The 16,948-nt window shown below is 32.8% G+C and overlaps 1 protein-coding gene across 6 annotated transcripts in view; it reads left to right on the top strand.

Moving 5' to 3' along the window:
* COBLL1 (cordon-bleu WH2 repeat protein like 1) overlaps nt 1–16,948 on the top strand; it is a 193,153-nt gene that overhangs the window by 83,408 nt on the left and 92,797 nt on the right. The window contains exon 1 of one of the 6 annotated variants that reach the window (XM_074215823.1): nt 2,774–13,088. The exons of the other annotated variants lie outside the window; for them this stretch is intronic. Coding sequence (XP_074071924.1) covers nt 13,039–13,088 — 50 coding nt within the window. The 5' untranslated portion in view covers nt 2,774–13,038. Of the gene's footprint in view, nt 1–2,773; nt 13,089–16,948 lie in introns of those variants that run through there. 6 annotated transcript variants of the gene reach the window in all.

Genomic DNA, 16,948 nt, shown 5'->3' on the forward strand with positions numbered 1-16,948 from the left:
TGCACTTTAGTTGAATAATAATAATATTATATAACACATCTGCCATATTGCTATAATCTTCTGCTTATTTTATATCATATTAAGAAAAAAGCTAATTCTGGACCAAGAAATAACTTAGAATCCACAGCCATGGTCTTTAGCTTAGAAGCCAGATAGAGGTTTTAAGGTGAATATTTAGAAGAGTAAAAGAGTAAAGCTTATTTTCTTTACAAGGTGTTAATATCAAAAAAATTAATGTCTTCTTTTACCTATTCTTGGGACTTAATAAATTATTGAAAATATTACAAAAATAAATAATTGGCTAAATATTGCTTACTACATGTTTTTCTTCATGTTCTTTTGTTTATTCTCATCACATAAGCTAACTATAAGGTAAGAGCTCCCTATACCCTATAAAGTTATATTACTTTATGCATATGGGTGCATGATGAAGCCATTTTGATAGGAGAGTCAGACAGAAGGTATTGGATGCAGTGAGTACTGAACAACATCACTAAAAAAATTGTCTCTGTCTTTCCAAATATATGGTTACCTATCTGGAAATCATTTCAGAATTAACTCAGGTGCAAGCTTTATTGTTTGTTGATTACAATGAAGCATTTGACTAAAGAGAATAAAATGCAACTTTAAAAGTTTTCTTTCAATAAGCTGTAAGGTCAGGTGAGATTTGTTGTTTGTAGTATCATAAATTTTGAGGTGAAAAGTACCTGACTGATCATCTAGTCCATTTTCTATGAGGAAACTGAAATGACTATAAGTAATTTTTGTGAGGAGGTCACATTAGTAGTAATCAGACTTGGGATTCAAATCTATATGTCCCCACACTCCAAAGCTAGTAATTGTTCCCCTAAGTCTGTGCCTGGACTGTAACTACATAAACAATCTCCCTCCCAGCACCTTCAGACAAACAAAAATGTTTCCATTTTACTCAGCTCTGTAACTCTGATGTCCCTTGGCTGAACTATCTCGATTAGTGAGTGAAGGCAAACTCAATTAGTTACCTGTGCCTACCTGGTCCCAGGCCCTGCTTCACATTTCATAAATTTTGTAAAGCTGCCCATCCCTGCCAATATGCTATCAGTTGAGTTCAATAATCAAATCAATACTATCATTGTCAAAGGGAAAGTATGTGTCATTTGATAGTCTTTATGCCTTTACTTATTAAAGTGTAAGCTCCTTGAAGACTGAGACTGTCTCACTTTCAATATATATTCCCAGTCCCAGGGCAGCTAGGTAACACAGTAGATAGAGCACCAGTTCTCTAGATGGGAGGATCTTAGTTCATATCCTTCCACAGACATATGATACTCACTAGCAGTGTGACCTTAGGCAAGTCACTTCAACCTAGATTGCCTTGTATCCAGGGCCATCTCCATTCATCCTGAACCACATCTGGCCCCTGGACCAAGATGGAGAAAGTGAGCCTGATGACATTGCACAGCACCCCTCACTCAAATTCAATTCATGTGCTTGTCATGGCATCACTTCCCTGAGGTCATCTCCTTTGAGAAGGACAGGTGATAACAACAAAAACCACAACCCAGTCCTTAGCTCTATGTGTGGCAAGAAAAGAATTGTGCTCGGTAATTAATTAGAGTAGATGTGTTATAGGTCAATTCAGTATCTATGCTTGATTGGATTAAAAACTTTTAAATAGGGGCAGCTAGGTGGCGCAGTGGATAAAGCACCGGCCCTCGAGCCAGGAGTACCTGGGTTCAAATCCAGTCTCAGACACTTAATAATTACCTAGCTGTGTGCAAGCCACTTAACCCCATTTGCCTTGCAAAAACCTAAAAAATAAAAATAAAAATAAAAAATAAAAGAATAAAAAACTTTTAAATATAGGGAAGTCATGGATCTCTAACAAAGGTAGTAAGAATTATTAGCTTATTGTTGATGCAGATCTTTAAAATGTAGTTTTATATATCTATAATAAACATTATATTAATTTTATTTAGCATATCAATATGCAAATTACATTGTGTTATATAATATATAAAACAATAAGAATGTGTACCAAGGATTTCTGGAAAAAAAAGAATAAATTATAAGACATATTCTATAAATAATGATGGTGGTAGGTTTCTCAGAGTATTTATAAATGGTCAGTTTAATAGATTTAAGAAATCAAAAACTCGCCTTTGAACACAGTTAAACAGCCACATCTAATCAATTGAAATTATTTTGGAAATATCCATACATTTTTATTTTCAACCAAAAAGCATTTATTAAGTGCCTCCTATATATATATAGACATTATGCTGGGTTGTGGAAAAGATATAAATAGAAGGGAAAGAAACAATTCCTATTCCCAGGGAATTTATGTTCCAAGAGGAAGTTTTTATGATTAATATTGTGGTTTTTTCTAGTATGTAGACAAGACACTGCTTGTTTTAGTCACAGAAAGCCTTAATAGTGTTTACAGAAAATATTCTGTTTTTTTCAAAGATATTCCAGGTATTAGTCTTTTCTCATATAATCTGATGTATTTTCCTGACACTTTTCCATTTGTTATACTTCTGTAAATTGGGTGTACTATTACATTAAAACCAACAACCCAGCATATTTAAAAATATAGCTCTGTTTTTGGGCTTATTAGCTTGTCATATCAGAGGAGAGGTGTCACCTGTCACCCTTATTTTCTAATAAACCCTGAACTCACATAGGGTAACTATCTTTTCTTTAGAAGACTATGACTCAGGTGGAAGCTCCTTTTCCCCTGATACCTCAAACTTCAGTAAAGCTCCCCTTTCCCCCAATTTCCTCCGAAAGAGTGGGAATGCATGCAGCCAGCCAGAGAAAGATTTTTTTTTTGCTTACCATAGCAACTACTGCTAGCTATTTTGTCACTGACTTGAAGCTTTGTACTGGTGTGAAAGTTATTTTGTGTAGTTTCCTGTTAATTAGACTAATAATAGCTAACATTTATATAGTTCATACAATGTGTCAAGTCCTTTGTGAGAACATTCTAAATATTATCTCATTAGGTTTTCACAAGATTCCTGGGAGGTAGGTGCTATTATTATCCCAATTTTACAGTTGAGGAAAATGATATAAATAGGTTATATGACTTGGCCAAGGTCACAGATCTAATGTCTAAGGCTGAATTTGAATTGGGGTCTTCCTGACTCCAGACCCAGTACTCTATCTACCCTACCACTTTGCTTTCAATTCCCTCCAATCTTGCTCTTTTTATTTTCTTCTTCTTTGGAAAGCCTTAATTTTGGGAATTGTACAGAGACTCTTGAGAGTGTATTTCTCTGTAAGAGTATCCTGTGTTTTTTTTTTCTAAAAAATATCTCTTATTTGATAGAATCATAGGTTATGAGAACTGAAAGGAACCCTTGCATTTGATGTGGTCCAACTTGTTCATTTTATAATGAGAAACCTAAAGATCCAAATTGCTAATACTAGGGATGGAATTTGAGATTATCTCAAGTTGCATCAGTTGGTGCAGTGCATTTTTGTGCAATCTTTATGGAAAGAAAATAGATGAAAAGGTTAATTTCAAAGAAAAAACTATCAATTAGTACAGTTGGTCCTAGTAGTAAAGTGATAGAGTATATGTGTGCCTACACAAATGGATATAAACAGTATTTAGGGAAGGAAGCACAAACAACAATCAGTTCTAATTAATCACAAAATAGAGAGGGGAATGGGGTGGGAAAGCATAATTAAAGGAGGGCCAGATTTCCAGTCAGAAGAGATTAGCACCATTTCTGACTCCATCACTTGCTACCAGTGTAACTTCAGCAGGTTGCTTAGTCTCTGGGGCTTCAGCATCCTAATTTGTAAGTTGAGGTTGAACTGCTGGATCTCCTCTAAGATCCCTTTCCGGTGCTCTATCTTGTACTAAATGCATTAAGGATTATTGACTCTTCACTTCTCATTTAGAATAGGTTAGATTTTTAAGATTGTTGACCCCCTCCCCCCATTATCAAAGATAGAGATTAAGGGAAAATGAGAGACACACACCCCTCAAAACTTTAGGATTCTGATTTCAAATATCAGCTGGAAGAAACACAAAAGAAAAAATAAACCTTTTCAAAATATTATTTCAAATAATAACAGTGCATAAGGGACCTTCCATCAAGTTTGACCCAATTTTAATCAAGACTTTCTGTACCTGGGAAGTTTTTAATCTTATTAGGAAGATGAAATTGATATATAACATTGATATAGGGAGACATAAGTTCAAAAGGAAATCTTGCAGGTGGACATACATATTTAAATTTTTTTTTCTCTTTTTAAGGCCATAATCACTGTTGCTGCCAGAATAACCTTATTCTTTTATAATTTTTGCCTGGAATATTTACATCTTTAAATTTATATGCTAACTTTTAAAACAATTTTTCCTTAACTTTTGCAATATTCTTTTCCTGCTCAGGCTTCTATGGACTTTGTCTTGATCTGCCCAGACCTGTCTCTATTTCACTTTTTGTGCTTGTTTTCCAAGTTCCTGGAGCAAGGTTGCCAATAATGTTCATTGATTGATGATCTATTACTCTGTGAACCAAGATTGGTTATTATAATTATTTTTCATGTGATTTTCTTTTATTGTTATTTTCACTTATATTATTGAAATCATTATGCATATGTATGTGTAAATATATATGTATACATATGTGTGTGTGTGTGTTTTTCCTAGTTGAAGTAATTTAAACTTTTCTCCTGCTGGACCCTGCCTCTAATTCTCTTATCCCTAAATCTATAGGTTGATGTAAATAAGTTGACATTACTTGACATGCAGAAGTTTTTCTCCAGATTTTCCTCAGGTCCCAAGCATGGAATAGGATGACTATTTCCCATTAGAATGGATACAACTAATACTTACTTAGCTGTGTGAATACTTACTTAGTTGTATGATCTTGGGCAAGTCACTTAACCTTATTGTCTTGCAAAAAAAAGTAGATACAGTTTAAGGATTGAACTACCTTCTTGCTTGTCAAAGATCTGGATTAAAGAAAAATGGGACAAAATAATTTTTAAAAAACTCTATAATCTTGATTTCAAGTGTCAATAAGAAACATAAAGGAATATAATATTTATATTATTTGTTAAGGTCCTTGCCTTCAAGAAGTTTATATTCTACTAGAGTCATAAAATCTGTTTACCTGTAGGTAGATGTATGAATAAATGAAAAGCATTTCTTTGGTACTTATGTTTTGGGCACTAGCTTATGAATACAAAAGCAAAGACAGGCTCTATGCTGAGGGAATTTGTGAAGCCTTTTTGGGTCAAGGAAGTCATTGAGATAGTAATTGACATGTCCTGTAGATTAGGGCTTCTTTGTTCTGTAATGGATCCCTCTGAGTCTGTGGACTCCTCAGAATGATATTTGTTGCCCACACTCAGAATTGAAGGAAATGTTAAATTTGCAGTTAGATATTTGGGAATAAAAAGTTATTTTTCCTATCCAAATTCATAGCACCCCCCAGAAATCTTTCCATGTTCTCCCTAGAACCCTTATTTTAGTATAAGGTTTGATGATTGTTTCTGGAGCTGGGCAAGTAGCCCACTTGGTAGCGTGGAATAAAGATGGCCCTAAGGAAGAGCAAGCAGCATGTGGGGATGGCAGGCTAAAATAGTGAAGTTTCTGTAATTGGTAGTGCTGGTACTTGGGACTGGTGGGGGGGCAGGGGAGAAGTAGAATGCAAGGTCCAAGGTGGAAGCTTCAGTTCTAAGGATTAACAAGTGAGGGAATCCTAGCATCCTGAAGGAATTTTGAAGATGCTTGCTCTTATTCTAACTCCTGAAGTGAAGTGGGGCTCTTAGGGAGGCAGAGTGTGTGTGAGGAGGGAGAAAATTTTTAGAATTGAGGGCAAGGAAGGGTAGATCAGAACAAGAATTCAAAGGGCATTTATATTTTTAATTTATTATTTTTATTTTTTTATTTTTGTACAAATGATTTTTTTAATACATTACTAAAATATTCTTTTTTAAGAGTAAACATATTGGGGGTGGCTAGGTGGCACTGTGTATAGAGCACCAGCCCTGGAGTCAGGAAGACCTGAGTTCAAAATTGGCCTCAGACACTTAATAATTACCTGGCCTTGGGCAAGCCACTTAAGGTTTTTGCAAGGCAAATGGCATTAACAACAAAAAAAGAGTAAACATAATACCCCTCTCCCAAATATAGACCCTCATGAGCAATAAAGTAAAGGAAAGAGAAAAAATATTTTTAAATAATTAAAAAAATGTGCTTCAGTCTGTGTTCCAACACCATCAGCTCTGTCTCTGGGTGGATTCCATTCTTTATAAGTCCACCACACAAGCTACTTCCATATTTTTCTACCGTTGCCATTGCTGATCGCAACTCCCTGCATTCATATTTCCCCCACTACCATATACTATATTTTCTCTCTCCTTTCCCTCTGTTAAGGGGCATTTATCTTAAAGGTAATGCACAACCCTTGAAACATAAGTAGGGGAGTTATCCCTTCCTCACCCCTCCTTCTCACTCTTGGTCTCTCCTTCCCTTCTTTTTTTTTCCCTTCTCCTTCCTTAAATCACTCCCTTTCTTCTCTCTCTCTCTTTCTCTCTACCCTCCTCACCCCCATTTATAGTGTTTTTTAAGGTTTTCAAAGTACTTTGTTAATTGTTTCTTTTTTAGGTGCTGTTGTTATCTCTTTAGAAATGGAGAAACAGAGGCAGAAAAAAATTAAATTACTCACCCAAGGTCAAACAGCTAACTGTCCAAAGTATAATTTGAACTCAGATCTTCCTGGCTCCCAAGTTCAATACTTCATCTATTTCACCACCTAACTACCTCTTTGTAAAATTTGTGTTTAGGAATATTGATTTAACATTGTTGTTGACAGGAGGGGCTGAATGCAGAAGGAACTTTTAGGAGGTTAGTTCATTCTACCAAGGAAGAAGTGGTAAGGGCTTGGTCCTAGGCAGTGATTATAAATAGAGAGTAAGGCACAGATGTGAGATAATCTTGTGGAATGGACAAGATTTTTACTGCTGAATGCATATGGGAATTAGGTGAATGAGAAGAAAGAGTAGAGTCTTGGGAACCTGATGTCTATTAGGATGGTTTTACTCAATAAAACTAAGGAAGTTAGAAGGAGGGATAGTGTTAGGGAGAAAACTAATATTATAGGATAATTAATACTTTAAGTCTCCAAGTTGTCTAAATTTATTTTACTTCACTCCTGTCTGTACTTTCATCTGCACTATCACATTTTCTTTACAAAGCATTCTATCACCTAGCTTCACTCTTTTCCCTCAAGCTTTAGTGTTTTTGTCTGATTCTTCTTTACTCCTCCTCTGGAATTACTGCTCCTACCTTCTGCCACATTTGTTTTGAATTATGTCAATATTTGCATCTCACCTCATCTTCATTGATTAAATTCCTTGAGGTCAGTTGAATTTTGGTACCCCAAGTACTTAAGCATAGTACCCAAATGCATGCTGAATTGAGTTTAAACAGTCTTTTTTCTCTAATGAATTTTGACGGCTTTGTTTTTATTGGTCACTCATTAAATCAGCAAGCATTTATTTAAATGAAACAGTTTCCCTTCTGCCAAAGGCCATTTAGATATTTATAACCTCATTCACCTGCTATATTTGGTCAAAGATTTAATTGATTCATCCCTAAAAGCTCCTGTATTTTTAGAATTTCGAGATCTGCCTATGGTTGCCACAGCAGCACCAGACCACAGACCTTTTCTCTCCCTGCACAGGGAGAGAAAACATGCACCCATATAAATAAATAAATTAAAAATGAAATTCTTGGAGGGAAAAACTCATTTGTAGCTGGTGTATTCCATTGGGTAATGCCATTTAAGTTGACTTTTTCAAGAAATTTAAGGCTATTCAGAGGCTGGGGGTTTAGAAGGGAATACATTAAAGAACTGACCAAAGGCAGGAGTTTTAAGAGATGGCTCTACCTCCATTGAGGCAAGTTACAAATCCTTTTAAATTCAGTAAATAGTTGTGTGTTTTATTAAATCATCAAGTATGTTGATTGAACTCAATATATATTTCCAGAATTTAGTTAATAAAACCCAGAATACTAAGGCAATTATCCAGGCAATTTAAGTAAAACTTTTTGCACATATCATGACTTCTATTAAGAACCTGCTTTATCTGGAGTTATCTATACAGATCAGATTCTCTTGCTTTATTGTCTAGAATGATTGCCTAGACAGTCACAGATAAGCTTTATGGACTCCCTGGTTCTAAATATTAATTGACATTTAAGGACAGATCTACAAAGACTAAAGTAATGTCATAACAAGGTAGGAGGTCTTAGGTGGCTACTGAATTTTTTTTCATTTCTTTATTTTTCAACTGTATGTAGCAGTAGTTTTCAACAATAATTTTTTTGACCATTTTTCTCCCTCCCATTTAATAAATAGTTTTTAAGAATTGTTGAAAAAAATTCCATCACAGTGCAGAAAACCTAGTGACTTTCATCTTCGAATTTGGTCTGAATGATTCTTAGATTCTCTTTCTGGGCTACAACCAAAAGAGACTATTTTGAAAAATTCATCTACCAGTTAGGATCAGTCAGTCAATAAATATTTATTAAGTGCCTTCTTTGTGCCAAGTTCTTATTAACTTATTAAGCTTCAGCCCTACCTCCTGTAGCACACCTTTTTCTATTTACCATATCCTCCCAACTGCTAGGAATCACTTCCCCTATATAGTTATATAGTTACATCCATCTGCTCTCTTGTATGTACCTGTGTGTATGTACATATGTATATATATGGATATAATATATATATATATATATATATATATATTTTCCTTCCTTAGTAGAATGTAAGTTTCAGTTTAGTACTGTGCCAAGGTAAGTTTTTAATGAATAGTAATATTTTTTTTATTATAGGGATGATTAATCATAGTGTAATTGGCACAGAATAGTAGAATAAACCTTCTTTACCAAGTAAAAAAGGAAACGTGGTAATAAGTTTTTCTTTACTTTGTTAGACTAACATTCATCAGGGGTTTTTTTGTTTAAAAGTTGAAATCATTAGAATATCATGTAGTAAAATGAAACAAGCATAAATTATGTATGTAAGGAATCACACTTTAGCACTATCCTTAGATTACAGGAATACTTTTACCAGGAAAGTGAATAAAATGCATAGAATAATAAATAATGGCAAAGTGAGGGTCAGGTCTTTTTTCAGTCATTAACTCCCAAGATGAGACCTTCCTCAAATTTTTTTTTGTTTTTATAATCTGTGAAAAATAGAAAAATCCACAACGTAAACTGAAAGCATACAACTGTAATGGACAGCATTTTTAAATGTTAGGTTTTGAGTTATGAAGTTTTTTTCCTTCACTATTAATTGTAGATTGCTTAATCCAGAATACTATAACAGGGGGAAAAAATCATATTCCTCATTGCTGGAGAAATCTTTAAGATTTTCTTTTCCCAAAATTAAGCAAGAAATATTCAGGGATAAATGTGCAGTTTGAAGGCAAAATTATTTTTTAAAGGGTGTTCTGTTCTCCAGGTGGAGTAAAGGGGAGAGCAGATTATTGACTCAGAATATTAATAGCTTGTCCAGAAACCTCACAAGGCGACAGCATGTCTCCTTTGGAAACACAGCATGTCCAGTGTCTGTTTGCCCTCTCCTGCCCACTCATACTAAAGGCATAATATTCTCAAGTCACTGAAAACATCATCCTGTGTACATTCCATCAATTGCTTTATAAATAAGCCCAGAAGCCTAAAACATGTATTTAGACAGAATTCAAGTAGAATGTTTGTGGCAGAATTAATAAAGAATTATTTGCTGTCTACAAGTTACTAAATCTCAATAAAATGGTTGAATAAATTTCTAAGAAGAGACAAATGAAAATAAGATTCAGGTGCTTCATATATATTACTAATGTTTTCAGCCACCTACAAGTCTTGGACTTCACAAAGTCCATATTCAAACTAAAAATGTTTTTAAGACTGTCTTGACATAAGACTGAAGGACTGATTAGTTTGAATTAATTGAAAGTCATTTCAGTAAATTGGTACATTCAATTTTTCCCCTTGCTGAATTCACTGGTATTTGTAGAAACAGCTTTATTTTCAGAGAGGTTTAGTTAACTAGAAAAGTATTGTGTCTTGCTCTCCAACCTGCACCACCAACCCACAGGTCTTTCTCTACCATGTCCTAGTTTTAGACTTACTTTTCTTTTCCCTCTCTTCTCTTTCATATGTTGTCTTCTCTCCGTATTTTTGTTTTTGGTGCATAGCATGGTGCCTGTTATAAAGTAAGTAGCATCATAAATCTTTGTTGATTGTTGTTTGAAAAATGTTGAAGTAGTAAGGAGAGTGGAGTAATTTACTAGATTCTTAAAAACACCTGAAATAAAAACAAAAAAAAAAGATTACAATTAACCTGGAATGAAGGGCTTTTAGCTGTTTTACCTTTTATTTTATGAAAGCATTAAGCAAGCCTTCATACTTCCTGTATCTCAAATACTGTATGAAAAATTCACCTGGGGAGCAATTAAGGTGTGGCTCAATTTATGTCTCCTACTGTTGTATCTTTTACTTTTCCCTGGCCCTTCCTAATTCTCACCTATTTCATCTTCTTTCTCTTCAAGTCTAATTTTTAAGCCACCCTACTTTGGGACTTTAGTTTGGAAAAATCTAAACTTTCAAAGTGCTAACCTCATGCTAATCATTAATCAGGAGAATGAAGAACTTTGGTTGTGTCTGTGTAGAGGTTTTATATGAGATCTTTTTCCTCCTCTAACTAAGCACACCTGTCTGAACATGAGCATGTGAGTTGTGCAAAGCAGAATTGTGCCTATGTGCCTCTGGGAAGTGGCACAGGTGGGGTGCATCAGCTAATTAAGAGCTATGAAGAAAAAAACAAACTCTGCTTTTATGAAGTTTAATTCAGTTCTCTGGAAAATACATTTTGATTTTTCTTTTAAGGGGAGTCACTTGTAGACATATGTATGGCATTGATTCCCAATATTAGAAGAGAAGTCATCAAACATTGAATTTCAAGCAGAATGGGGAAAAGGGTCCTGATTCTTAAACTTATGGGAAAATTGAAATTTGGAAAGGATTTTTTTTATATAAAGTCTTGCCCTACCAATTGAAATCCCATTAAAGAGAGAAATTTGAGAGATGGTGAATATTTTTAGTTATGTGTCACTTTGTGACTCCTATTTTAGCTGTCCTTTAGAATTGTCACATGATGACAAATTTTTGTTCTTTGTTCATCGTCATTTGTTTCTGAGGAAAGCAACTTAAAACAAGCTAGTTAGCAATTGGCAGTTGTTTCTAATATGTTATTTTTGTACCCGAAACTAATCCCTTTTTTGGAGTGATAAGATGTCTTCATCCAATAGGCCTATAAAATCTATTGATATTAAAAATTTATTATTTAATTTGTTAGGTGAGTTACATAAAAACCAATAATAGTTATAGATAAGATATATTTATAAATGCATACATATATATATTATATATATATGTATATATATATTTAAACTCTTAACATCTTTGTAGCCATCTATTGATCTATTTGTCTATTAACTCTTGATGCTTTGACCTGCATAATGATTCAGGCCAGTTATCTATGGAGAAACGAGAAATTTTCCCCATCCCCCAGTTATGTTTAGAAATGATTAGTTTGAATCTTTAAAAACCTATATGCCAGTGGAAAATGTGACCTTCACAAGAAATACCATCATCAAAGACAAATTGAACATGTTTTGTATTGCTTAGCAAGAGTTATTATTTTTATCTATTCTTTAGCTGTATGGAAACAAACATCCTGGTATTGGTAGAGAAAACACATATTTTTAAAGTATCGATATAAATGTGTTAGAATGTTTCTGTGGTTAAATAAGTGTTATATTTCTTGAGATTTTTGGTTCAGTTTCTCTTGTGATGACAGTGGAGTAAAGGAATAATCATTGCACCAGTAATCATATTTGTTCCAGTTATATTCCATCAGCATTTCCTGTAGATTTGACCAGTCCTATAGATTTGATACTGTTTGATTTAATATTTATGCAGAACAGAGAAGGCAATAAAGTACCAATAGAATGTTGATTCCATATCTAGCCTTCAGGGAATATATAAAATAAATATAGTTTTTTGGATAAATTATCTTGTTTTAGAAAATATTTTTAAATGAATTTATATATGTTTCAAATTTATCATTTTAATTTTTAGTACAGTAACCATTAACATATGTGTGCATGTGAATATGTATAAAATTTACAGAGATAAGTTCTTTTGGGATCCTTATTAATAAGAGTATAAATGTAACCTGTGAATAAAACCTTTGGAGGACTACTATACTCATCATTCTTTCTCTGCTTTTTTGCTTGTAATCTTTAGATTACAAAATAATGGTTAAAATTAATAGGATTTTTGTTCTTGGCTTTTAAAAATGTCAATAACTGATTCTATTTTGTTTATATTTTTCAAGCTTTAAATAAACAGGGTGCTTTCTGATTAGGCATACCTATTTGATTTCAACAAGCTCATTTCACAAATGAGGTAACTGAGACTCTAAGATATAAAGTGACTTGACTGAGGTTATATAGGTAGAAAATAGGAAGAGCCAGAATTTAAACTGATACATGTTTCCTTTTTACTCTCCAATGGATTTCAGAATATTTTCCCCCCTCTAGTAAGTAATACATGTAGTCTTAAATTACTGTTTGACTTTTCTGGTACTAATTTTAAAAATTCCATTTTTGGGGTAGATGTTAGAACTTTAAAGCTACACAAACTGTTATTATAAAAACATACTTGAAGTAGAACAAGACCTGAAGCAATAACATTTTATCTTCTGTATATTTTAAATAATTTTATTCAGAGGAAGTGTTCTTTTTTAAAAAAAGATTACTATGGAAAATGCATCACCTTTTAAAAGAATTCTTCTTGTGAAAGTATTACTTCCAAGAAGAATTTTGCAAGATCAGTAAATTCCTTAAAACAAAAAAAAAAAGATATTTGCTAGTGTTAGGAAGTGCCTGGCACTTACTAATGCTGCTGTTTATCATGAATATAAAAGAAGCAGATAGTTGGTCTTGCAATCTCATATGCTGGGAATGTCCCAAGTGAATGATACCTTTTTCATAAAGGCTTTTAGGTAATGCTGTAAGTATATATAGAAAATGTATATATGTATATTAATTATATAATATATAATTTAATTAATTAAAATGTATAAGGTTTATAAAGAGCCAGAAATTTCATTTTATAATTTGTTTCTTATTTTCTTCCTAGTATGTGTTTTTTTAAATGAAAAGGAAAATTTTTAAATGAAAGAGAAAATTTGCAGTTATTATTAGTTCTACTGTAAGAAAAACTAGAAAAATTTCTGCTATTGTTTTGTATTCATTTTTGGTATTTAGGGAACTTCATTGTAATCTTTTTTTTATTTTTGGTTAATATCTTAAAATAGAAAGAAAGAGGAAGAATCTCCACCTTTTTTGAATGAGTAAGTTTGAGACTAAATTATTTGTATTGTCTTTTGTTCTTTTAAAGCATAGAAAAGATATGTGCTGTCCCAAACTTCATTTATATTGTTGGGGAGGGTGAAAACCTACTTCTAAATGTTCACCTTGATTTCTGAATTATTTCCAAGAACAACAATCCCCCCCCCCCCAAAATGGAATTAATGTTATCTGTTAGACTTCTTTCAGAAATTATTTTAAGAGGCTTTCAGTGGTTTAGCCAAGATCTAGTTCTGTATAAAGGGTAGCAAAATTGTTTATAAATATAATATTCTTTTGGGAACTTTTCCAATTAAAGCATGCTTTTACTTTTTATGTCTTTCAAATCATTTTAGAATTTGAAGAAACTTCTGATCATATTAATAACCCTGTGACATAGGGAGCATTGTGTTCTTAAATCCATACAAATGAAGAAATAAATTCATGAGAGTTTAATAACATAGCCAGGGTTATTGAATGTGTAGTAGTTAAGATGACATGGGAATCTTGGTCATTTGACGTATTACAACCCATTTCATCTTACCTTGCTTTCATCCTAAGTTATTTTTTCTGAATACAATGTAAAAAGCAACATTTATTCAGAGGTCTTTTTATCTATTTGAAAACACAAATATGTTTTGATTGAGTAGACAAGCATTAAGCGTAGTTGCAGATCACCTTTGAGTAGGGGAACAGGCAATAAAATTTATGCATTGCCTTGTCCTTGATTTCAGAACTTGTCTGGGAATATATGCTACTTTGCTAACTGACTAAATCTAAAAAAACATATAACATGACTTGTTTCTCCAGCTAGATTTATGGTATTTCTATTTATGCAGAGTTGTATGGTAGAAATTCCATTTTATTGCAACCATACCAATGTTACCTCTTAAATATATGCCTGGTTAGATATAAATGTCAGATGAAACCTGAAATTATAGCGAAAATAAATACTTTCATAGAGGTTAATATTATTTGAGTGAAATACTTGTGGGTAGTCAAAAAGATTGCCTTAGTTAAAACCCTAGCTTATTTCAGTTGGAAGTTCTTGTTCTGCAAGAAGAAAGGAGAGAGAAAATATCGGTATTTTGGGTAGAATTTGGTGTATTTTTCCTTATGGAATCCATTTTCATATAGTGGAGAACACTAGAGTTCCAGGGAACTCAGTTTGTGGAGCACTGAACTAAGTATTCATTATTGCATAGCTGACTTTGCAATGACATAACAAAAAGACGAGGTTTCTTTAGAAGTGGGAAGATAATGAAAACCTGAGAGGGTGGGGCCAAAACAGTAATGTTCAATATTTATGGAAAAGTATAACTTTGTGATTTTTTTTGAAACTACAATTTAAAATGTATGCTATAGAAGTATAAAAGAAATGAAATTAGTTTTAATGGTTTCTTAATCTAAATATTTAATTTCAGAATTCATAAAAGCAGGCATAAGTTACTCAGGATCACTTAAGGATTAACAGCTGAATAAATTGAATGATCCAGATGGGTTGTGAGTTCAGATGGTGAAGTTATAAATAGACAGGCATAATGATGTCATTTGTGAAGGGGGGGGTAGTGCTCCTGAAATGTCTGTTTTCCTCCTTCTGATTCATATGTCTTTTGGAAGAAAATCATTAGATCTGATACATAAAGGAGGAAAAAAATGAATCTTAGAGGTAAGAAGAGGAATTTAGTCATTTGAACATGTAATATAAAAAAAGCAGTAAAACTCAACATAGGCAGTAAGTATATTTTTAAGTCATTTCAACTTAGATGTAAAAAGAATATATTAATATATTTACTCTACTGGGTGTGTGTGTGGGGGGGGAGATTAGTAACCGAAATGTATAGTTTGAAAAGAACATCCAAATTTCTTTACACCTAAGATCTTGAATGTCCCTGATTTATTTGAAAGTATGTCTATGTTCAGATAATAAAATTATTCTTTACATTTGGCTCCTGAATACAGACTATATATTAGAGATTTACACTCATACATAAATGCAAAGCATGTCTTATTCTGTGACAGCTCTTATGTTCCTTACTTGTCCATATTGTATAGTGATACAGAAAAGACTCAGCATCATTTATGAATAATTGCGTTGACTGTTTTGTTAGATTATTTAATAAATTTGAATTCCATATGACAAGAATTATACTCAAATAATATTGTGATTCACACACTCACATACATACACATGTATATATATAAAATTGAGCACTTCACATAATTTTGTAGAAGGTGCTTCTGTGATGAATGAATTGCATCTAGTTTGAATTTTCTTTTGTCTTCAAACAGAAACTAGATTATAAATTAAAAGGGGATAAAAGTAAGAATATTTAATGGTTACTTATGAGATTTATTATTTATGCCTGTGTTTAAAAAAAGTTCCTTAAACTTCAAATTCATGAGAAATCATTAATCCTCCAAAATTTACTGATTGTTGAACATACGCATATAGTCATGAAATACTTAACTGGATCAGTAATCATTTAGTTGTGGCAATTTCCTCCAATGACACTGATTGCCATTTATTACCTGCTAGTTCTGTCTTATTCCTTCTAAATCTAAAGAACATTTAACTTGACACATCTCTTCAACTAGAATGATTGTGTTTCTGTTTGTTTGGAGTTGTATTATAGAGATACTGAGTAAATGCAGTGAGGAGAGATCAATCCATAAATCAAGAGTTTTAACAGAAATAAAGGAGGAAAATTAGATGCTTATCACTGAAACTATAATTAATCTAACATACTTTTTCCCCTTCCTTCTAGTTTGTTCTTATGGAAATCTTGTGTTTATTAATCCTTTAAAGTCAGAGGATTAAGTTTTGAATTCTTGTTCTATTTATTACCTGTGTGACTTTGGATAAAGTATATCAGTTCTCTGGGCCTCAATTTCTTCATCTGTAGGATGTTGACTCTGATCACTGAAATGCCTTCTCACTCAAAATATCATGAATTTTAGAAAGGATAAAAGTGCCAAGATAATAAGCATGAATAGCTCTATGAAATTTTATAGGCCAAGTAGAGATTACTTAGTGGATTTTTTACAGAAATGTTATCATATGTATTTTAAATATTTCTAGTTAATTTTTATTCTAAGGGTAAAAGAGTAATACTTTGCTTTTGGGTATTGGAAATTGTTATTTTATAATAATAAAGCAAAATCTACTATGTGAAAGACAGATAAAAAAATGTTTTGAACATTCAACAGCTGTTTCTGAACAAAACTTCTTGCTAAGACTCTGAATATGGTGCTCTCTTGAGCAGGGTAACTTGGCATAGCTTGTAGTTTTTTGTTTCTAGACCCACCTATTTCCTGTGGCATATTCTCTTATCATTGTGAATACTGTATATTTCTTTGTCACTTCCTTCTGTTGTTTCTAGGCCAAAAAAAGAACTAGTGGATTTTAGAATATTTATAAACTTAATATAAATTAACTTACTTTCTCTTGGGACTGCAAGGATGGGTAAGGAGAGCTTCTTTTTATATATAGATAACAAAAGATCAAATAAAC

The sequence above is a fragment of the Macrotis lagotis genome, chromosome 1 (genome assembly GCF_037893015.1).
Source record: "Macrotis lagotis isolate mMagLag1 chromosome 1, bilby.v1.9.chrom.fasta, whole genome shotgun sequence".
NCBI lineage: Eukaryota > Metazoa > Chordata > Mammalia > Peramelemorphia > Peramelidae > Macrotis > Macrotis lagotis.